We start from the raw sequence: 24063 nt of genomic DNA, 5'->3' as shown, positions 1-24063 counted from the left end.
TGTTCAAAGTTTTTCAATAAAAGAAACTGGAACACTGAAGGTGGCTACTTACTATGGGAGAAAAAAAAAATCGAGATCGGCAAAAATCGAGATTGGCAGGTCAGGCTTTTTAAAAGATCAGGGATCGGTGATCGGCCTGAAAATTGTGATCGGTGCACCTCTAATACAGATATTAGAAAAAAAATACAAAATTCTGACATGAACAAACTCATTTGAAAACACTGAAAAGTATTTAACAAAAAGAAAAAAATGTAAATCCAAACCAATATTGTATGTTGTGTGTAATAAATATACTGCGGAAAAAAAATTGACAAAAAAAAAAAAAACATACAGATATTAGAAAAAAATATAATAGTATTATTTGAACAAACTAATTTAAAAGCAAAAAAAAAGAAATTCAACAAAAACAGAGGGAAAAAAAAGAAAAAAATTGCTGAAAATTTGAAAATATTAGAAAAAAGACATTAAATGAATGACAACCAATACACATAAAATAAAATAAAAAAATACTAAGCATTTATCATAAATAATAAATACCAAAAAACACAAATATTTGACACACGGGGGGAAAAATGCATAAATGCTGGACAGAAAATACTATATAAATATTGGGAAGAAAAAGGAAAAGTAGCAAAGACAAAAAAATTAAATGACAAATACCAAAGGCATTTAGTAAAATAAAAAAAAAAGAAAAGAAAAACACCCAAAATATTGATTAAATAAATAAATAAATAAATAAATAAAATAGTGGTTGTACTCAAGTGTCATGTTATTTAGTAGCCCAATGCACTGTAGAGTGACGTCACCTGCTTAGTAGGGGACCTTCTCTGCCTCTTTTTCTTGCTGTTAATTGCACTACATGTCTTACAGTAGTACACCTTAGAGCCACCCAGCAAGTTGTGGTACAACATAGCCTAACTAAACTGAACGCATGCAACTCCAAATTTGAACGTGCCTGTACTGTAAAAACTTAAGAAGAAACTATTGCTTAATTGGCAATCTAGTGGGGGGCAAACAATTAATTGCAATATACTGTAGCAGAGAAATACTGCATTACTCCGAGAAACTCAAACTCCGCCTGTTTTAAAAGTTGTAGTGTCACTTTGAGCCTGTGAAAACATTGATGAAGGGCTGGGAAATTAATTAAAATGTAATCACAATTTTGATTTTGTTGAGCTTTTGCAGTTGAATAAAAAAGTTTTGAAGTTAATGAATAGTTGAATAATTGTTTTTATTAATTGTGATTTCAATATCAATTATAATACATTTTTTTCCATAATCACTCAAGCTTAGGTTGATCAATGAGATGCTGAACAGCTTTCAAGAACTTTTTGTCTGTAGCATGTTCAGCTTTCATTATTACGCTGCAGGATTTGTCAAATATGCGCGAGAGAACGCGCACAATTGCCGCACAATGTAGGTCAGAGCAGAGGAAAGCTTTGTCATTTTCTTCTAATTTCTCCAATCCTCCCCAGGGAGGCGAGAAGGAAGGCTTCATTTGCATAACGCCGTCAAAGCCTCGCGAGCGCGTCGTGTTCATTTCCACGCCTGTTTGTGGCAAACGAGCATGACTTCTTCTTCTTTGTAAAAGCAACACAAACAAACAAACAAACGCGGCGGACGCCGTTTGGCAGTCGTGAGAAGCGAAGCTCGTCTTTCGCATTAAATACATGCGCCTGCAGGCCGGTTGGCTGCTTCTTCGCAGCGCGTCTTCTCCTTCTTCTTGGACAAGAACGTGTCGGTGCCTCCCCCACCCAACCTGGCAGGTCCTCGCTTGGCTCGGCGAGAGAGCGGAGGAAGGATCACAGATCCTCCATTCGGGCTGCTGGCCAACATCGTGTGTTGCACTCGGAGAGATGGGGAAAAAAAAAACGTTTTTACTTGATTGTTCTCGTACAGCATGGACTTCCACTTATACCATATTCGCTATTCATATCCCAATTTAATTAAATTGTGGTAAACAGCCGTGTCAGCCTATGGAAAGGTTTTGTTTTTACTTTAAAATAACTTAACTTTAACTTCTAGTATTCCCAGGATATGGAAGCGTATTGCATTCAATTGGACAAAAAAAAAATCCTGTTTTTCTTACAAATTTTTTGGGGGGAGCTTTGGGTTGTTGTTTTTTTTTTTTGAGTAATTTAAAAAAAAATAATCAGTTTTTCTGAATATTTTTTTCTGTTTTACTGAATATTTTTTTTCTGTCACAAAAAAATATTTAAAAAAACAGGGAAAAAAATATTCAGAAAAACAGGAGGAAAAATTATTCAGAAAAACAGCGAAAAATTATTCACAAAAACAGAAAAAAAAAATGTTCCGAAATACAGAAAAAAAATTATTCTAAAAAAACAGAGCACCAACTTCTGTTTTACACTAGTATGTATGGGCTATCGGCTGTCCAGTCATATATATACAGATCAGTGGTCTGTAACAGGTCACTTGGAGTTCAGAGGTTAAAAAAAAAATAAAATAAAAAAATAAAATAAAAAATAAAAAAAACTCAGAAAATTTTTTTTAAATATTTTTTTTCGTGTTTTTTTTTTTTTTAATAATTTTTTTTCTCCTGTTTTTCCTGAATATTTTTTCCTCCTGTTTTTCTGAATATTTTTTTCCTTGTTTTTTTTGTGAATATTTTTTTAGGACAAAAAAAAAATTCTGTAAAACAGAAAAAAAAATATAAAAAAATACTCAAAAAAACCCCAAAGCTCCCCAAAAAAAGTAGTCAGAATGAGTTTTTTGTTTTTTTTCCAATTTTAAATCCTACCGCTTCCATCATAGCAGTTGCTAGTAGTGTTAATTTTATCAGCAATTTTTAAATTTAGCCTCAGTTTTAGTGCAGTTTCAGTTACGCATGTTAGTTTTTATCATGGTTAGTCCACCTCATCCCGTTTTTATTCAGTCACTTTTTAGTCGACTGTAAATCTCGCACTTTTTTCCCCATAATTTTTTTCATCTTTTTGCAAAAAAAAAACAAAAAAACTTCACACACAATTACAGCATATCAACAAGTGGCTACTATGACTCTATGCTATGAGCTAGTAAGTTAGCCAGCATTTGTTAGCGGTCGGATTAGCATTATTGTTGGAACGTTATAGCCGTTGGATTAATGTTACGTTTTATAACTAGAATTTACTTTTTGGTTAACCTTTCACCGTGAATCGACCTCCTGTTTGTCCCTATGTGTTTGTGCATGTTGCGCTTGCTAGCTGCATATTTGAAAGTGGGTGTGTCACATGACAGTGTCACAGTGACAGATTAACAGACACAAGATTTTACAAAATCATATAATTTTCATCTAGTTTTTGTTCATGAACGAAAATGTCCATAGATTTTAGTGTAGTTTTTATTAAGTGAAGTATATTTTTGTCTCGTCTTCATTAGCTGATGAAAATACATACTGATTTAGTTACAGTTGTTTATTAATTAATGAGGGTTTTAGTCTAGTCGTCTAATTTCAATCCAGTGAAAAATGTGTGTTGATGAAATTACTTGTATTTAGTTTTTGTTAACGAAATTAACACTAGCTGCTAGCTAGCGCTAACAGGGGAAAAAAAGAAGCAAAATACACCATTGGGAAGTTTCATGACATTTGAATGAACACATGATGGACAGAATATGCGATCACAGAATAGCAGCAAGTTTCTTTGATTGATTGGCCACCAAATTTGGCCGGAATATCCAAGAACCACTTTGCCCTTCAAAATAAAACTCCTTGCTTGAGGTCTGTAAAATGAGTGACTGAGTTCTTGTGAGCGACAGCGACCGGGCTTCCCAAGGAAGAACTCTCCGCCCGGTGCCCTTTCTTGACCTTGAAGTCTCCGCTGGGGCTGGGAGGGTGTGGGAAACGGGGGGCCGGCAGCGGGCGGAACAGTCGCGTCATTGACTTTCCACACACAACGCCGCGAATGTCCGAACGGCGTGCAGCGGTCGCGTCTGTGACAGCGGGTCCCCGTGGGCCACATTCCAAGAGGCGGTCGCGTCTGGAAGCAGTAACTAATATGGAGAAATCACGCCGCGCCGCCAAGGGCCAACAAAAATGTGCACAATGATGAGAAAAATATACAACAGCGCTTGACCAAAAAAAACAAACTATGGTTCCTTTCCGTATTTACTTCCGGTGCTCACCGCCTTGTGTTCCTCAAACACTGCTGGCCACAACTCGGATAAGTTTTAGACCCATTAAGTGAAATTGGATGATTTCTCATGGCATACCTGATGAACACAATCGTTGGGACTGCACTCATGACGGTGTAAATGATTTGATGTGAACTGGAAAGTGAAGTTCCTGAAATAGAACTAACAGCTAGCTTGATGTAAAAACGTATTCTGTTGTGGATTTAAAACTTTGCTAAGTGATCAACCTGACTAGTGGCGGCTTCACTGTCACATGACAGTCTTCTTATCTCCAAAGCCACTTCCTCAGGTTGCCACCAAGCTCGCCACCTGGCGTTCCTCAAGCAGTGCTGGCCGCTTAACTCGTCTTTCTTAAGCCAACTAAGCTTTCTGAACAGGTTTTAATTGAAATAATGCATTTTTTATCAAATAGTGCAATGAATGTAAACATAAATGGTAATGAACAGCAACACACGGCACTTTTCGGGTACACATCAGCAGCTGTGGTCGATATTCTCCCAGACTACAGGAGGCAGTAAAGAGTGCCAACGGTGTATGAACAGCACATAACACCACAATAGAAGCTGAAAATGTTTTTTCCTCAATAAACTATAGACAAAAACAGTTTGGGATGAGTTAGCAAAATAAATAAAACAGAATTGAGAAGTAGAAAACACTGTTTACGACAGCGTTTGCTCGTTCGCGACTCCGCGTAGTTTACAAATTCTCGTAGGTGCGCTTGTGGGCAATGTGGACGCGTCGCAGAGGGACGGGGATGCTGAAATTGTGTCATTTCGTATTATGCTTTAAGAACCCCATCCAGGGTTTCAAATTTGTGTTTCAAGCCTGAGTTAGACCTCAATCAATGCGAAAAGTTTAAAGGAAGGTCTTTCAACAAGGAATGAGGTTTCAAATTTGGTTTTCAAAACAGGGTTAGGGTTTCAAATTGGATAAAAATAAATGTTTTGGAGCTTCTTCATCTGATGTCATCACACTGGTATCCATCTGTGTCAACGTCTGTATCAGTATTATCCATATTTGGACGAATCCACCCACCACCACTACTGTGTAGTTTGGCCAAGAGTCACGAGACATCAGCAATGTGTTTGTACAACTCTCTGACAGCTGAGCATGTGTGTGTGTGTGTATGCGCACTTGTCCAGCTGTCTTTGTGTGGACTGTGCAGTTCAAATAATCAAAGCGGTGGTCAAAGATCCCCTCAGAAACAAGGTTAAGTGTTAAAATGTGTCGTTTCAAGTTTGCCGCTTCATTCTGAGACATGTAAAAAATATATTACTGTATACAATTAAAATGGACAAATTATTGACAATGTGTAGTTTTCTGCTACATCCAAACGCTATTGAATAATCTTGCTACCGTGCACAATAGGCCTGGGCCAGTAGCTGATTCTGATGTTATGACAACAGTGAGCGAGTATATCGCCGTTTGACGGTATCACATTTATCCGAGTACCCAAAACATCAAAAAGTGGCAACTTTATCAACATGGGGAAAATTTGTCGGACTCACTGAATGTTCACACTAACAACAGGAGTGGGAGGGAGGGGGGTCACTTTGCCTTCTCTGATGACTCAAACACAAACAAATGTACGGTATTGAAACCGGTGGCTGGCCCATGCCAAGTATTCACTCACTTCTGACTATTTCATTCATGTACAGTTTAGCATTTGGATGTATATAAGAGTTATTATATATAAACAGTTGACACATACTAATGCGTGCATGTAATGTGGGTGGGAAGGCTCTTTTGAGGGTCCAATGGGGAAAAAAAGGCATACAGGCTGCTTCCATCCTGCTGCCAGCAGCTCCTCAGCACACCAATTTTTTGGCACGTTTTCACCCACCTGCCATTGACTTTATTTATCATTTGACATAATGTTAAAAATTAACTCACATGAATACAAATTCAAATAATTTCAAATAGGAAGTGACTTTCTAGACTCATAAAATGGATTATGTAGTCATTTTGATGTGAAAAACGTAAGACTGTGAACTTCTGGTACTTACAATCACGGCAGAGTCGTAAACTCGATTTGAAATGGATTAAACAGAGAGTTTGATGATGGGAAAAGCGTATAAAAAAAGATGGCTTCAGTTAAAACACTGCAAAGTAATGGACTGGATTAAACAGCCAATTTGATGGCAAAAACATAAACATGTGATGTTTTGTGCGTTAGAAGCGCTGCAACATGATTAAACTCTTGAGGTGGTCTAAACGTCTGGTTTGATGTAGAACATGCAAAAGCTCAAATTTCGCCACTTAAAACGCGACAAAGTGATCGTCTAGACTTCCTGGAATTGAGTGAATTGATGTTTAGATGTGAAAAACGTATAACTAGATGACGTTTTGTCACTTCAAAGACTGTAAACTCGACTCGTGCAATGGCATAAGTGATGGAATACGTATAAAAAGACAAACGCAGACGGGAGAGTCCAAAGTCCTCTTTAAATGTGGCCATTTGGGAGATGAAATGCCCAAAATACAACTTCAAGATGCGTAGTAGTAAAGAGTAGTAGAAATGATTGTTTGTATTTTTAAAAATTCTGTTTTCTGATTGAATACTGCAAAATAGTAGACTCATACGTTGATTAAGCAGCCAGTTTGATGTGGAAAAACATCAGAAGGTGACATTTTATGACTTGGAAAAAAACTGTCGCTGTACAGCATGGCCGCTGACGAATCGATGGCAGTTGCTGAAGGCATGCGAAAGCACAGCGGCGACGTGAGAGGAGGTGGAGGGTGGGACGGGGGGGTCGCGGAGTGCATGTGCTTGTGCGAGGTGTTAGGTTATGGAGGCCCAAAAGGAGAGGGGGGGGGGGGCGTTCGTTGCACAGTGAGCAGGGTAGTTTGTGGATGTCCAGAGCTGGGGGTGGGGGGCGATCCAGCAGCAGTTGTCACTCGGACGCTCGCTGGCTGCTCTGTCGACCTTCCTTTCTTTCGCGACGGGTACGGTACGCTAGCTGCCATCTTAGAGCTGGATCTAGACTACCTCCTAGCTTTTTAACCGGCCTCCATCCAGAGTCCTTGTTGGGTTTTTCCCACGGTAAGAACGATTGATTACTTACTAACCCTGAAGACCTGAGTGAGTTGGATTCAAGGCAAGGCCAGTTTATTTGTATAGCACCGTTCCGAGACAAGAACTACATTTTCTCATAAAAATCTGTGGTAAGAAGAAATATCTTGGCAGACAAAGAGCAAGCCACTTTTTGGTCTTGATTTGATTTTTAAGTTATTGGTTAACTTTTTGTTTCTGCTATATAGATTATCAAGTTAAAAACCACAAAACAGAAGCCAGATGGTGAAAACCAGAAATAATATTTTGGATGTACGAAAAAGTAGCAGTGATGAATCACATTTTTATGGCTGAATTAGGATGTACAGACAGATTTGAACAGCTCTCAGGTGTTCAGGAAGTTTGTTACACAGTTGAGTAACACCAACATAACAGCATTTCGCTTTGTTTGGGTCTGGAAGCACTCAGCAAACTTGAACTCGACGAACTGAAGATCTGGAAGTCTCATAGGGAACTAAAAGGTTTAAATCCAAGTCCGAATTCAAGACAAGCTCTTGTGATTTTTTGCGTATTTCAGCTTTTGCTCTTTCATTCAAGCATTCTGCATGAGTGGCCGGCTGTTGCTGGGGAGAATTTTACAATGTATATAATAGAGGTGGGGGACTCAAGTCACATCAGTTGACTCGAGTCAGAATGAAGTCGCCAATCTTGGCCTTATTTGACTAATGAAAGACTCGACTTGATTTTGTAATCATAAGACTTGACTTGATTTAGACTTAAACTTCATAACTTGAGTGGTCTTGCCTGTTTATATTTGAAAATCTGCATTTTCAAGCTTGATTAATGGCATTTCAAAAAATTTCAAATTGAAAATCTGATTTGAAATAAGGTTTGAGTAAAGAAAGTTACGAGCTGGCTACGTAATAATATGGAGATTGGTTTTGGATCATTAAAAGAACTCTTTACTGGGAACTTGAATTGACTAGCTTGATTTTTGGGACTTACTTTGAAACTTGATGGTTAAAACTGGAGACTTACATGTGACTTCCAAATGTGATTTACTCCCACCTATAGCATGCAGAGGCCATCGTCAGCTGCCGAGCTGACTTCAAACCTGAGACAGCGGGTAGTTGGTGGGGGATGTCATTGAGGGGCGAAGTGGGGGGGTTATGATGTCTCAGGATAGATTTACAGCCCCGCTAGCTCGTGCTGCAGTGAGCCTCGTAACGCCGCACCTGTTGGTTTCCTCTCTTGACTCGCGATGCTATTAATGTGTCAAGCGTCATGATTGGTGGGCTCGCCGCCACCTGTCAGGACGCCGTTGTTTACCTTTAAAAGTCAGCATAAATATTTGAAGTCTTCTTTTTCAGCCATTTGCTATGATGCTAACCTACGCCGTGAAGCCATGTTGATTAATTCCTCTCATGAGTTATGGTGCGTTTGTTAGCGTATCCTTCGAGCTGTAAAATCAGAGCTGCCGCGTCCACTATATATCATCAGTAGTGATATTGGAAAACTCAATTCAATTGAACCCGGCTTGTTCAATACAAATAAATCAAATGCTACGGCATCATAAATCTTAGCCAATCACAATCCTTGGCAGTGAAATGTAGCTAGCCACTCAGTGGGCAGGTGTGGAAGGTCATTTTATAACTGTTAGCTTGGCATGCATGTTGACTTTTTTTTTTTTTCACTAAAGTTTTATCAAAGCTAACCAAAAGCACTCAGAACTACAGTAAGGTAAAAAAAAAAAAACTGAACAGATTGTGTTAATTAAATACGATTTTGGCTCAAAATTGTGAGTCATTCTTAGTGTTTCTGTTATGGTTAAGGTGGCTGTTAGCATTAATCATTAGCGGGAGGAGCATTTTTATTCACTATACATCTGTCATGACTAGGGTCATGCAAGGGTTATAGTTGGGTCATGGCCGTGTGGTCAAGTGTCTGTTTTAAACTGAGGTCAAGTGTCTGTTTTGAACTGATGTAACAGCATCTAGTTTCAATTGGTAATACGCTATGTGATGACAGAAGCTATGTGATGTCAAGAATCTTTAATCGCTTTATCTAGTCAACAGCCAATCAGATAATTCCATGTCAGTCCTGTTACCCACATGTCTAGCCACAACCAATCAGATCAATTCACTGTCTATATAAGCTGTCTGAGAAATGTGTGTTTTGTCGGATTATTACCTCTGTTCCTCTGTGCAACTCTCGTTGTTTCTCGTCTAGTCCAGTTTGTTCCACGCCTCTCGATGTGAATAAATAGTTAAAACCTTATTTGTGTCTGCGCTTTGGGATCCAACCTCAGCACGTAACATCATGTCCAGTTTAGGCAATTAAGGTCCTATTTGGTAGCTAAAGATGTTAGTCATTGACTATAATGTGATGAAATTCAGTTCAAAATTGGTTATCATTGATGTCGTTTTTCAACACAGTATAACTGTTGAGCGTTTTCATTGAAAGTAATACTGCTCTTAATTGAGTACAGTTTTCAGCAGTGCTAGCCACCTCGAGCCTTGGCTCAATAAAAGTTGGAAAACACTGGACTCGACTTCTCGTATGTTGACCGTGTTCCACTGTTAATCCAACGAGGGTTCCGTGTCAGTTTGCCGACCGCTGTCTTGGCCTGTCTTGGAGTCACTTGTCCAGTTGGCATTTGATTTGACGCGCCATTTTGTTTATAAGACGGTAGGAGAGCTCTCAGCGGGAGAAAGCGGTCAGCCGGGCCGGTCTCCAAGCAGCTGGCGGATGCTTGTTTTAAAGTTCATCTCGACAACAAACGCTTGGTGACCGCATGCAATCAGCGGCGTTGGTTGCATGCCGAAAAGCTGTTGCAGTTGTCAAATTGTCTGCCGGGTTGTTTTGTTGCGACTTGAATGCCTTGCGCATGCTTGTGGTTGCCGTGATTCAGTGTGAACGACGGATTAATTTCGCTTTACACTTAGAGGTGAAGAGTATAAATGTGCAGGTGCGATCATATCGGAGTTCCTCCTCTGTCACTCGGGCGATATTTCTGTGTCAATCAGCCACCTCAGGCTGGATTTACTATGCATGCTTCAAGTGACATGTTTCCGATTTTGGGGTGTGTGTCGCAATTGTGATGTGTGTCATGTCAGCTTACAGAGAAAGTAATGTATGGAATCAGATATCCGCACATCGGAGTCGGGCCTCTTTCAAATGTGGATAAGAACCTGATACGCGCTGGATAAATGTCACTGCTGACCGCAACGTAAATGGGAGCACAGAGCGGACATACACCATCAATGACCCGTCCTCGTCTGCACAAACACAAATGAACACATCAAAAAACACCTGCTTAAAATCTGATATGGTCACATTTTTAGCAAACATATTTTTTTTATTGATGTTGTGATATTAATTAGAGATAGACTGATTTTTTTTTCCCAGGGCCGATACCAATTATTACTAGTCAAGGAGACCGATAACTGATATTTGGAGCCGATATTCAATTTCAGTAAAAGGGAGAAAATATTGGCACCAACCATTTTTAAAATGCAAACTACAACTCTTTACTTTGTTCAAATGTCTTAAAGCATATGTTTCTTGAACAACTTTTCAGATTTGCAAAATGATGATTTTTTTTTTTCTTTTTCTTTTTAAATCTTAGATAATCGTCATATTTGGTTTAAAATTCGAACAAAATTTTCAGGGTGCTCCCAGGATCATCAGTATGACTTAAAAACTAAATGGAAACCTAATTCACAAGTAAATATCGTAACTCCCTATAGTTTTCTACAGTAAATACATGACACATTTTCAAAATAATTGAAATGTTCAACTTTCATGTATGTTTGTTTTACTTAAAAAACAACAACAACGGGCCAGCAGCATCTCTTATAAACTTAACTGAAAATGTAAATAAAAAGTTCCCTGAGATCAACACGGTTTTAAATGAATCCATTATTGGTCATTAGATTTTACTGCCAAATATCGGCGGCGATAATTGGCCTGGCTGATAATCTGTCTATCCCTAATATGGATATACTCACAGTAAGTTAAAAAGGCTATTGTGCTATTAGGCTAACAATAAGATGTTTCGCTAGTACAGCAAACGAGACAGTTACTAATACAAGTACAGACGCTGGATGCTAAGTGGCTAATACGCTAATATACAGTGTTTGGGGACTGAGCTAGATGGTATGACTTGATTTATGACTCGCTTAACCCGAGCACTGCCTTAACATGACTTTCTTGAAATTTAGTGGAGAATTGCCTTCATTTACTCATTTTGCCACAATAATCTGGAACTCGAAGTCTAAGACTTGAGGCTTGCATATATGACTTACTCCCATTTTCGCAAAATCGTATCACTCATAAGGATGACAGCTAGTCAGATAATCATAAACAGTAAACAGTCGCACGGTGCCAAGACTAAAGTCACAAACAGGAACAATCCTGTCTCAACCGTAAAGCACTTTCCCCCGTCATTGTTCCGCAGCTTCACAACGATGTCGCACCTAACGGCGTGATGGGTGCGCCCCCGAGGCTTCTTTTGCTTCCCGTTGCTGATGTAACCAGACAGGTCAAACTACATAGTAGTAGTAGTACAGTCATCATGCTGGTGCAAAACAAAAGATTTTTTTTTTGATTTTTTTTTTTGTGGTTGGTTGTTTTGGCAGCACTCGCCCTGTGATGCGCACCAGAGGTTCGCCATTGTCTGAAAAGCCATGCTGGAGTGTTTCGTTGAGACAAATACATTTAGTTGGGAAAAAAACAGGATGTAATTGTCAAGGTTTTGCTGATTATGCTGCCCATGACTTTTGTTTGTTTGTTTGTTTGTTTGTGTGTTGCTGCTCCATGTGTGTTAAAGTCGCAGTTTGGTTTATGATTACCGTAACCGCTACACTCATTTCTGTTTGCCCGTGAGTATTAAAATGTGGGGAGGCGTAAAACTAACCAATAAAATTGTATGATTATGGATATTTCCGGGCAGGTGGGTCTGGAGCATATCTCCCGCAATAAACGAGGGTTCACTAACTTCACTGTATGTCTTGTGTACAGCTTACGCGCTCACTTACAATAGTAAAAATGCTATTCTTAGGAAAACTTTCATTAGCGTAACAAGTGGTTTCGTTGATTTGTTTACTAGTCTTATTTTACATAGTAAGAAAATACAAAGGAATTATTTTCAGTCCGTGAATAGCATCCCGACCTGCAAATTTGCCATCTTTCGAGTCAATATCGGAGGCGGGGTTTCCTCAATACTAGGATACTCGACACTTGTTTTTACTACGTTGAAAACAATTGTCGCTGTCTGTCATCTATTTTCTAGGTCACGCATGACGCAGACGTCAGCTAATTATTTGATTTCGGGAAGCTGTGTTGGCTGTGTGTCATCGCATACATAGACTACATTTTCCTGATAGTTTTATATTTTTAGCATACACGTGATTTTCATGCACATATTCACTGTAATTATGACTTGGCTACTGGATTTTCATGTTAGTGGTTGGCTATAATGCATTCACACGTAGGTATAAATTCGGGTTACAGATTTGTTGTATTTTTAATCTTTCAAATAATGCAATTGTACTGTAATGCAATTTCAGACTAACCGGCTAAAATACTGGCCCTGATTATCATCAAAACAAAACAAAAAGTAGAGTAAAAACATCAAATATATACATTTAATTTTTTTGTTATTTTAACAATATATTACAAAAATGCCAAAATATTAGAAAAAAATACAAACGTTAACAGAAAAATAGTCCAATATTGGAAAATTAAAAATATTAAAAAAAATACTATTCAAAAAATATAAAAATATTTATTTTAATTAGGATTACTGCAATTTTATTGAACTACAAATTACTGTACTTTATTTTGAAAAATAAAAAATGGATGACGATAAAAACAGTAAAACATATTTGTAAAAAAATGGGTAATAGATGAACATTACAATGTCAGAAAAATACAAAAATATTTGGAAGAATGTAATTTGAAAAAAATAGATGAAAAATAATATATTGAAAAAAATATTGCAAATGTTGAAAAAAATAGATGAAAAATACACATGTTGAAAATGAATTTAAATATTGAATTTAAGAGCATTACAAAAAATACAAAAGGATGAGGCAAAAAAAAAAAAAATATATATATATATATATATATATATATATATATATATATATGACTAAAAATACAAATAGGCATTTTTTTTTTCCCAGCACATATTATGTCCCCACGTTTGATTATACTATTGGCAAAATACCACAATCGAATTGTACAGCAAATTATTTCTGTTGTTGCAGCACAGCTTTATCCATGGTTGCTTTATCCCTTCCGACAAATCACCTCCACTTTGGAAAGTACTTCCTTTGCACTGCATCAACACCCCCACCTCTCTATTGCCTCACCCGTGATTGGTTAAGTGGATTGTGGAGAGTGGGAAGGGAGGGGTGAGATCATGTTCTCCTGCCAGTGCTTGGCAGTGTGGACGCCCAAAACCATCTTTCAGATACCAGGCCAACATCTCACCCCCCTCCCCCTCCTGCACTCCTCTTCCCTCCACCTGCAGATGCTCCCGCCACTAAATCAGCTTTGTTGACACAGCAAAGATGGACGGCGAGCGACTGCGGTCGTTCGCCGTGTGTTTTGGTTGCCGGGGGACGTGAGCGGTGATTGGAAGTAATCAAGTGCAAAATACTTGGTGATGGGTTATCTGTGCTTTAGGAAAAGAGCGTCAGTTATATTCACAGATATGACGTATACTGCGATTATCGATATATTGGTCAGGGAATAAATCCACGATAATCTACGATAAATCTACTCAAGACATAAACTGATGTTTCTTTTTGTACCATCACTGAAACACATTAAAGCTGGTGTCTTCTTCACAATGAAGTGTAGTTTTTTTTTAAAACAAATACAACTGTCTTTTTAACAGAGACCACTTTCTGTGAACAAATTTGTCTGTCAGACAGTTACATAGTCAACTGTGACACAATATTTTTGTGTAACATTTTAAAAGTAAATAAATAAAATTACTTAAATACTAACTCCAATTAAATCAATATTAATATTCCTCAAAAATGGTGTGCCTCAAAAAGTCAAAACATAAAATATATTTTAAAATGTTAAAATTGAAGATATACACAATTTTCATAGAAACGTATGCAAAACTGAGTCAGTTGTTGGGTAGATAAATGTCTTCCACAAGTAAAAGTAAAGTCATGAGTCTTCTTCGCCTGAAGACTTCCATACATTTCCCCGCCACTCTTATGAGGTGCTCCCCCTAGTGGCCCGTCAAGTAATTGCTCAATAAGTAATGAACAATGGAGCCATTATAGTGGCTGTATATTAAGTCGAAATATCGCGATACTTGCGCAGGCGTATCGATAATCTATCAGGAGACAAAGTATCACGATTTATCACTATCATTATATCATCACAGTCCTAATTTTAAAACTGTAATCATACCATACCATGAAACTGGTAACTGACCCATGCTAGTCTAGTGTAAGAGAATAATAGTGTCTTAGAAGTGCCATATGAAAAAACACCAGCTTTTAAATGTTTGAATATTATTCGTCTTATCTGAAAAACACACATTAGTAAGGTGTATTTGTCAACTATTCATCGCTAATTTAGTATTTCTTAGTTACTCAGTCCACAGCGTTAGCAAAGTTATGGAACTGGGTTGTTTTGATAGCATAAAAGTAGCACCAATGCTAGCTAGCTAGATTTGACATTTGTCCTTTTCAGAGTCTTTACTTTTTTACCTTTACTCAAGTACAACAGTTGATTGAGTACTTTCCTTCCCACCTCTAGACCCGAGGCACCGCGCAGTAAAATAACCCGCAGCTGGTGCTGGCGCAACTACCTCAAGGCTGCAAACGAACCTCGGCGGGTCAAGGGAGGTCAGTCAGCGGCCCACTTAGACAACCAGCCAAGTGCTATCATGTCAGCCACGTTGCAAAATAGTCCGCCTTCGTCTTTGTACTTACCTGCTCGAACCGGAATTATGCTTGCAGTTTTGGCTTTCATACAGTAATAGCCCTGCCACAAATTAAAACAACAACAACAAAAAACGCTTAATCATGTTGCCTGACATATTGTGATACAGTGTTGTACTTCACCAAAATCTGTTTTTCCGAAATGTTCATAAGTACCGGTAGTAGCGTTGTGTATATCTGGAGGTGAAACTGTTTTACATGATGTTTATCTTGTTCAACGATTTTGATTCAGATAAAATCCACAACAGAACCACAATCGAGGTTCATCAAAGTGACGCACGTCTATATTTAGCCTCAGCTAAACAGCCACACAGAATGTTTTTCCATTTATTGCTACGCTTCTTCTCCTTTGCGTCATTGTCTGGCTGGCGTTTTTCCTAAATGAGCGTGTTAGTCCAGTTTGTGGTTTTTTTCACATGGATGGCACGACGTCGTTTTGCAGCTAGCGTAGTGAGTGTGAAAAGTCTTCAAAAAGCCACCATGGCACTGAGGTTACGCTTACTTCACTTCTGCCTGCAGATGACGTTTTCAAATTTAGCCTAAAATAAATCATAATTTGGAAAAATATGTATTTAATGTCATTATTTTAAAGTTAAACTTATTTTTGTACTTCATTTTATGCAGCACATTTTTTTGCTAATACTGTAAGTTAGCATCCTACATGTTTACTGTATTTGAATACAAGCTGATTATGATTGTTAATTCATTGCTTTAAATTTTAATTAGAGCTGTCAGAATTAATGACAACTATTTTCATAATCAAGTAATCGTTTGGAGCCATTTTTTATTTAAAATGTTTAAAATTCTCTAATTTCAGCATATCAACAGTAATTGTTCACTGATTTCTGTAGTCATTCATGAAAGAAGACTGTCTTCTTTGTTTAATCAAAATAAGACATTTGCAAACATCTGTCTTTACTTTGGAAAACAATGACCAAACTGGTAACATAGTACAACATCAAACCCCCCACACTTTTTTTTTTAATAACTATATTATGAAGTATGAAATAAGCACCAATCACTGGTTAATAAAAAGTAATCAGAAGGGAAATGCTTTTGTAATACATTTTAATGCAAAATTAAAATGAATCTGATTAGTCAATTAATCAATTGATTAATCGATTCATAAAACAATTGATAGTGACAGCACTAATTCTAATATCATAATACCATATTTGGACCTAGTTATGGCATTTTCCTGTTTAATGCAGGAGGGTAGCATGCTGTCAATGTCATTTCAAATTGTAATTATCGTTGACACGGTATGTAGCGCCTCCCCTTAGATATATTATTTTCCCGTTTTTTCATCTGAAGAAAGCAACATTGCGCTGAATTCTGACCTTTTGTAACTTCATATTGCCCGTCAAATACTGTCTTCAGCTCTTTCACCGATTTGACATTTTATCTCCATTCCACGCAGGACCGTTTGACGTGTCAATTCTAGACTGTTTTTGCTGTAAAAATATATCCTTTATCACCTGCATGTTGCACTACATGAGTCGCGTCTGACCCTAACAAACTGCTGCGATTTTGTGCTTTGGCTCCGGCACGTCACGGTCACCCATTTCCCGCCGCCGGGAATAGCAACCAGTGTGGAACGCGGAGGCCGGAGGCAGCTCGTCGGTGGTGAGGTCACCCGTTAGCCAACCTCGACCGTCCGGCCCGATCTGGGTGACTTACCCCCCCACCGACCTCCCATCGTCCGTCAGGTGATGGTGGCAAATAAATGTTACAGTTGTACCGAGACCCCCCCTCGCTGTCCCTTTCAGCTCCTCAGCAAAGAGCAGATTGAAGCTTTGAAATGCAGCAACAGATGTCAGGGATAATGATGCCGCCATGCAACATTCTCTAACTGCTCTTTTAGCGCTAATCTGTGTGGCAGGCGGCTCCGAGGCAACGACCTAGCATGCCCCCCTCTGCCCGAGCTTAGCGGACGCCTTCCACTCAGATTGCCAGCGCTTTTGCTTTTTAGCATTTCAAAAAATCGGAAATCTTCATATTCATGGTAACATTCGAGTAGTGGTTGGTGCTTAGACAGTTGGATGTTGGATTTTTACTTGGAGTGAGAATCTTTGAATGTCTCACAATTCGATTCCGATTTTTGGGTCTGCACTTCGATTCAGAATTGTTTTGTTTTTTTATTCATAACGATTTTTGATTCAAAATAATTTGATTGACAATGATTTCAGCTTCAATTTATATATGTGCAAAGAATTGGCATGATCTACTCCAGTCTGACTCGCTAATGCTAATTAGCGCGCTACTCACGACACTTTTATCACTCAAAAGAACGGTTATTCAGACAAAACGCGTCAGGAATGTATACAGGGGAGCATCTTAACATTACTCACCGGCATATGCTCTTCCTACACTACAAAAAATAACTTTTTATTGGCATAATTTGATCGTGACATTTTCGTTCTACTCTCTAATGTGGCTACAACTTAAGTGTACCAGAACGTGCGGAACCACACTGCCCCTAAGTGGCCAAATCGTGTACAACATGAACAGTGCTCCAAATAAAGATTCACACACAAACAGGGCAAGACAGTATAAAATAATTTAAATAAAATGGATTTTGGGGCATTTAAAATCGATTCTGAATCATACTAAATGAGAATCGTTATTCTTATAATAATCAGGTGTAAAATAAGAGGGAAAAAAAAGTCAATTTTTTGTTATCTATTTCTGGAATGTGCCTTTCTCAATTCTCAATTTTTCAAATTAGTCCCACTTTTATGTCATAGTGGCGCTGATAACTGGTGTGCTTAGTTGTCAACATGATGGGATTGTTCGCCTCATACACGAGTTTGCTATGCTAATTGACAAAGTCTTTTTGAAGTGCTGCCTCCACCAATGAAAATGCAACCAAATGGAATCGGTTACTTTATGGTGTATTGCCTGTCTCACTTTTTTTTTTTTTTAATATATGTATATAAAGAGCATATTTCCTTTAGGGTTTGGAAATTTCGCCAAATATACTCAGTCATTTCAACACAATGCCTTAGCTCCGCCCTAATTCAGGCTTGTTTTGCTGCATCGTGATCTGCTGCTGTTGTCTTTTTGGTGTCAAAAGTCCATGAGACAAAACTTCAAATGTGGAAAAAAAATCAAGAAAGCAAAGAAGATTCCGACTGAAGCGGCTGGAATCAGAAGAGTTTTTCCCAACTGCTTCTTCTGCCCAGTCCGTCTACAGGGACGATGTAGTTTTCATCAAAAGTAGCTGCACCTCAGATATTCTTCATTTCCTCAAGAGCGCCGCCGCATCACGTCTTGCTTTTATGTCCGCTCAAAAAATGTCCGCGCTCTCATGAGGTAACCCACTTTTCATGTCGCCAGGCGTCCCCCAGGGTTCCTATCTAGGTCCGCCGCACATTTGCTAATTACCGGTGTTTGCGTTTCTGACACGACAACCTCTCAAGGTGAATATCTGAGGCTGCTTGTGAAGGCTTAAAAGGTTGCGACTTTGACCACCTCGGGTAGATAAAGGACGTTCACATGCGATGAAGAATCCCTGCCGACCGCCTTTAAACTCCGGCTCAGCTAACGAAGGCTGGCACTGACTGTGAGAATGACACACGCACTCACCTTGTTATCATTTGGATAAAACATGCCAGCGATGTCATTGGAAAGAATGTACAACACATTAGGAACACCTACTCCTTTCTGTTTTTTCTTTTTTTCTTTTTTTTTGTGTTTTTTTTTTTAATACCCGCAGCGCACTAATGATGTGATCCAGGTAGAATTTATTATCCTCCTCTGAACTCTCTTATCAAATCTGTGCCAGCCGAAAGGGAGGCGACCTTTTGAGAGTTAAAAATGGATTTTTTTTCCGACTGCTGAATTTCACAAGGATGTTGCCGACGGTTTCGACATCCCCGCTGTAGATGTTCTAGCCTCCGGTTGTTCATCAGGAAAACAATTAGCACCTAGTCGCCACACTCCCTCCCTTCATCTCATCAGTGAATAATTCATAGATAACTTGTGATATTGAAAGTAATTTTTTTTTTTTTCAAGACAAAAGTCTTAATATTTATCACGATGAAGTTTCTTTTTTTTCAGTGGAAAAAATGTGATACTAAGAGGATAAAGAATAATGTTTTTTTTGTTGTTTTTTTTTTGTTTTTTTTGTTTTTAGAAAAATAATGTAACAATAAAGTTGTATTTTTTCCACATAAAAAATTAGGCACAAGTTTATGAGCTTGAACTCACATTTTTCACGAAAAAAGCCAGAATCTTTTGAGGGGAAAAAAAGTTGGACTATTATGACATTCAAGCCTTTATAATAGGAAAAAAAAGGTGATAGTATTGCAAGATGCAAGTCATTGTTTGCACGTATGTATGTGCAGGGTTTTCCCTGTGTACAAAATTCAGAGCCGGCCACCACCACCTAATTTGCTTGCCACCTCTACCCTGAGCCACTGATATCACTCAACACAGCGCTCCAGCTGTGTTGCTATAAATAAAGATGACTTGACTTGACTTGATTGACCTCGGTATATCAACAGCAGTGCACCGGAAAGACTTGAAGCAACAACTTTTTTTTTGTTTTTTTTTGTTTTTTTAACTTTAATGTACCGAAGGAAACGGATCATGGCAACCGTTGCACACGCCCGTTTCCTGGTTGCAAGGCAAACTCATAAAAACACAGTAGTGTATAGACAATAAACATAATAGTGTTTTACAACAATGCTGAAATATATTTACAATGTAATATGTACTAGTGGATGAATTTTTAATGATTATAGATAAAAAATGGCAAAAAATAATATCAACTTTGTATTCATATAATTTCTAATTTCTAGTCCCTGATGCGGCCTATAATGGTATCGGTCACCGCCACGAGTACCGATACCTAGCCCTGAGCAATAAATCGAATTAATTCGATACGTCGTCATTTTAAAAAAATCGAATCGTTGAAAATTTGCTAAATCGTGAAATTGAGTTTGTTTACAATAGCTACCAACTACTTAATTGTGGCATTTAAGCACAAACTATGAATGTTAAGTGTATGTCTGAACATTTTGCACAGGAATTATTTTTGAATAAATGAAACCTTTAAATAAACGTTTGTTGAATGTATTAGGTTAAAATTGATTAAAATCGTAATCATCCTGAATGACTGCAAAAATCGAGATTTTATTTTTTTGGCTATATCGCCCAGCCCTACAGATACCTTAAAATAAGACTGATATTGGCACCGATACCTGGTATCGGTAGTCACCTATCATAGTCAGGGTGATACTACCTCTGCCTCAATTTGAGCCAGGAAAAACCCTGTTACATGTACAAGATAAAAAACATATTACAGAAATAAAGTTGTCTGCAGGTTTTTTTTTTTGTTCTTTTTTTTTCACAACTTTTTTTTGCGAATGCAGAGGTGCAGAATTTCACAAGAGTGTTGCGGACGGTTTCGACATCCTGCTGTAGATGTTCTAGCCTCCGGGTGTTCATCAGGAGAGCAATTAGCACCAGGCCGCCACGCGACTCCCTCCCTCACTCCTGTACAGTGCATAATTCAGAGACAAGTCAATGGTGAAAGAGTGATACAGTGTTGCCATCTTAACTTAGTGAATTACTTGAATTGATCGATAGAACCAGACCAACATTTTCATCTCAAAATTTAGCTCGAAATCCTACTCCTGTATTTGCACTTGGTTAAAAATAGCTCTAATTTGTTTGTGTACATACAGTAGTAGCCATTGAATTTGGCATCCATCCGCGTGACGGGCTCACAATGGAGGCCAGCAGGTAGGCAGCGAATGTAAACAATGTCGGCGAGCTGGCGCGGCGTCATCTCAGCCCGTGTGTACACAAACGTCTGCGTGCCCGCGTATACATGTTTATTTATGGAGCGCTATTTTTATAAGGAGGCCGCAAATAGTCACAACGGCGCCCAAAAGCGGCCCGGGTCTCCCTCGGCGTTCCCGGCCTCGTGCCGCCATCTCCGTTCATTCATGACTTTGTACCAACACTGCACGCGTTCTTCTTCTTTGGGATTTCGGAATGTTCTCCTGACCACAAGCACCGACTTTTAATATATACATGCTAGCCCGTAGGCGTCGTTTATTTATATATAGGCAGGACTCATACTTCTTCCACATGCATTTGGCATTTTCTTACATTCCGTGTCCTGTCATGTTTTTTCTTTAATTAAGGTAGATTTTTTTTAAAATGTATTTATTTATTTATTTTTAACTCAAAAAATTGTTTTTACAAGAATAATGTGACAAAGTTGTTTTTTTAGGGGGGAAAAGGTATGTGATTTTTGTTTTTGTTTTTTGTTTTTTTGTTTAAGAAAAGGCCATAATACTACATTGATCTTTTCAACAGTTTTTTTTTCCAAGAAAAAGAGTTTAAAATTCTTATTTTTCCAAGATAAAAAAAATCATTCATATTTTTCAGTAAAAAATATAAATTAATATAATATAAAAAGACAATTTTTCTTGCAGAAAATATGACCTAATTGTAATAATATTCCCCAAAATAGGATTAAAAAAAATACAAAAATTATTGTTAATTGTTTAATTTAATTTAATTGTTCAATTTAATTTAATTTAAAATTAAAATTTAATTATTTCTCAATTAAAATTTTTAATTTTATTTTCATCTTTTTCTCTGTAATTAAAACTTTTTATGTACAATATCGAAATCATATTTACTAACTTTGCTTTTGTGATTTTTCTTAACATAACAGCAGAACCAAAAAATATATTTTTTATTATTAAAATAAAATAATGCCATGACAGAATAAGGGAAAAAAGACAAACCAAAAATATCATGTTTTATTTTTTTTTCTTTAGAAAAGAACATTTTAAGAGAATTATTGTATTTTTTGAGAAACAAATTACAACACATTCATGATTGTATGTATTTTCAATGAAGAATGAACATTTTTCTTTATTATAATATTGAAGTCATATTTAAATAGGACTAGTTTTTATGATTTTTAATCTATTTTTATTTATTGTTTAACTCAAGATAAAAGCAGAATAAAAATGTACCTCTTTTATTATTCTTTCCAAGAACAACAATAAAAAGAGCATATAAAAGCCAGAAGAATTTAAAAAAACAATAATAACGCGCACACACACAAAAGGCTGCACGGCGGCTGTCATCTCTGTGTTGGCCGGCGTGCCAGGCAGCCCCGACCGGGCAGCCGGTTGCCGTGGGCGACCGTCCGATCAGTGATGTGGCGGTGATGCCTCTAATGAAGCTGACACAGCACAGCCTCCCTGCTCGCCGGGCCGCCGAGAGCCTCCTGCTCTGCATGTAGCAGCAACAAACCCCCCAGCTCGACTTGTTTCATGTGCAGCTGATTTGATGGCCGCCTCATTTATTCTCTTGTTTATCGGCGGGGTCGAGGCAAAGACGGTGTTTGTAGTAGCTAAAGTGGGTCACGGTCTGCAAACCAAGCGCCCCCTCCCTCCCCAATCGCTGCCTGTGTGATGAACGCCCGTGTGTTGTTTTCCAGGAGCCGGCCAGCTGAGGTGAAGGCGAGGGCACAGTGTGGATGAGCCGCCCTGGGAACGAGGACCATGATCTGAAGGCCCGCTCGTCCTTTTATTCTTACTCCGTCGTCGTCACCGAGTAAACGGCTCCCGCGTCCGGCAGCTTAGTGTTTAAACGTACGAGCAGGAAGTGGAAGAAGATTCAGCCGTCACCTGAACGCCTCCCCGCCTCCGCCGCAACGACATCGACATGGGGAGGAAAAAGATTCAGATTCAGAGGATCACTGATGAGCGCAACAGACAGGTTAGCGCCAATTGCACAGTTCTCAACTGGTCTTAGTGGGGTACCCAGGGCTGAAACGATTAATTGAATACCTCAAATAATGAAATTGCAAAAAAAAACAAAAAAACTAAAGGTCAAATTAAAATCTCTGCCTTGAATCATACATGGTTGTTTAAATTGTAACCAGAAATTAGTCAGTGGTGTGGCCAGGGTGACACAACACCTCAGTGAGGGGTTGCCAGGGGTGGCATGTGTCATCCTTTATCATACCATCCACAGTCAGGGGTTCATGAAATTAAATTCACACATATCCAGAACAATGCCCATCACAAACAGTCATAATGAAGAAAGCATATTTTGCTGAGCTTAATTTACTAAATAATGCCATTTTCTTTGTCATTGCTTTACTCTTGTGTCTCATAGGCTACTTTTATCTCCTGCACTGATTTGGTATCTAACAGCCAATCACAGTGCTCAATTGTTGCCAACGTCATTTTGCATACTGCGATTAATTGCTCATTTAAAAGAAAGATGACTTGAATTACAGTGGACCCATTTGTACCTGCGAATTTGCATAATTGCAGATTTTATTATTATTATTATTATTTTATATTATTATTATTATTGTTATTATTATTATTGTTTCTGATTCATTATTTTTTAATTTATTTATTTTTTTCCCATTTTTTTGAGGGGAGGTGCAACCCACTTTTGTTTGTGGAAACCACTTATTGCTTTTTAGTTTTTAATGCATTTATATAGAATTTTTGCTATTGGTGGGCTGCCGGTGTCGGTTTAAAATGTGATTGGGCTGCCAGATTGTATCGGAGTCGCCTGCATATGACGTCACACTACACTGGATTGTCTGGAAATTGTCCGTTTTCAATTGTTCAAAATAACTAAATTTATGGACTAAAATTGTAAAAACGTAAATAAACCTAAAAATATAAAAGCATGATAGTTTAAGAGTGGGGGAAAAAAAGAGAGAAAAAAAAATTGAAGCACCTTCGCGCTTGCCGGAGACGTGAGTACAGCAGCGCTAATGAAGTTAGCTTCGGTTTGGTTTCTTTTTTGGCCGTTCACAAATCAATCACAATAACAAAAAACATTCTTAATGATAATAGGAACACATTAACAATCTAAACTGACAATATTTGTCACATCTGAGACAATTATTTTGTGTGTTTATCATTTAATCAATCTGTTTTA

The 24063-nt window shown here is 38.1% G+C and overlaps 1 protein-coding gene across 4 annotated transcripts in view; it reads left to right on the top strand.

The window, feature by feature from the left end:
• Positions 1-24063, top strand: part of mef2d (myocyte enhancer factor 2d) — an 85136-nt gene that overhangs the window by 19090 nt on the left and 41983 nt on the right. For all 4 annotated transcript variants that reach the window (XM_077526421.1, XM_077526419.1, XM_077526420.1 and 1 more), the window contains exon 2: positions 22595-22875. In XM_077526421.1, the coding sequence (XP_077382547.1) occupies positions 22822-22875 (54 nt within the window). In that variant the 5' untranslated portion in view covers positions 22595-22821. The remainder of the gene's footprint in view (positions 1-22594; positions 22876-24063) is intronic.

The sequence above is a fragment of the Festucalex cinctus genome, chromosome 7 (genome assembly GCF_051991245.1).
Source record: "Festucalex cinctus isolate MCC-2025b chromosome 7, RoL_Fcin_1.0, whole genome shotgun sequence".
Lineage (NCBI taxonomy): Eukaryota > Metazoa > Chordata > Actinopteri > Syngnathiformes > Syngnathidae > Festucalex > Festucalex cinctus.
The sequence above is the reverse complement of the archived record's forward strand: the minus strand, read 5'-3'. Positions and strand labels throughout refer to the sequence as shown.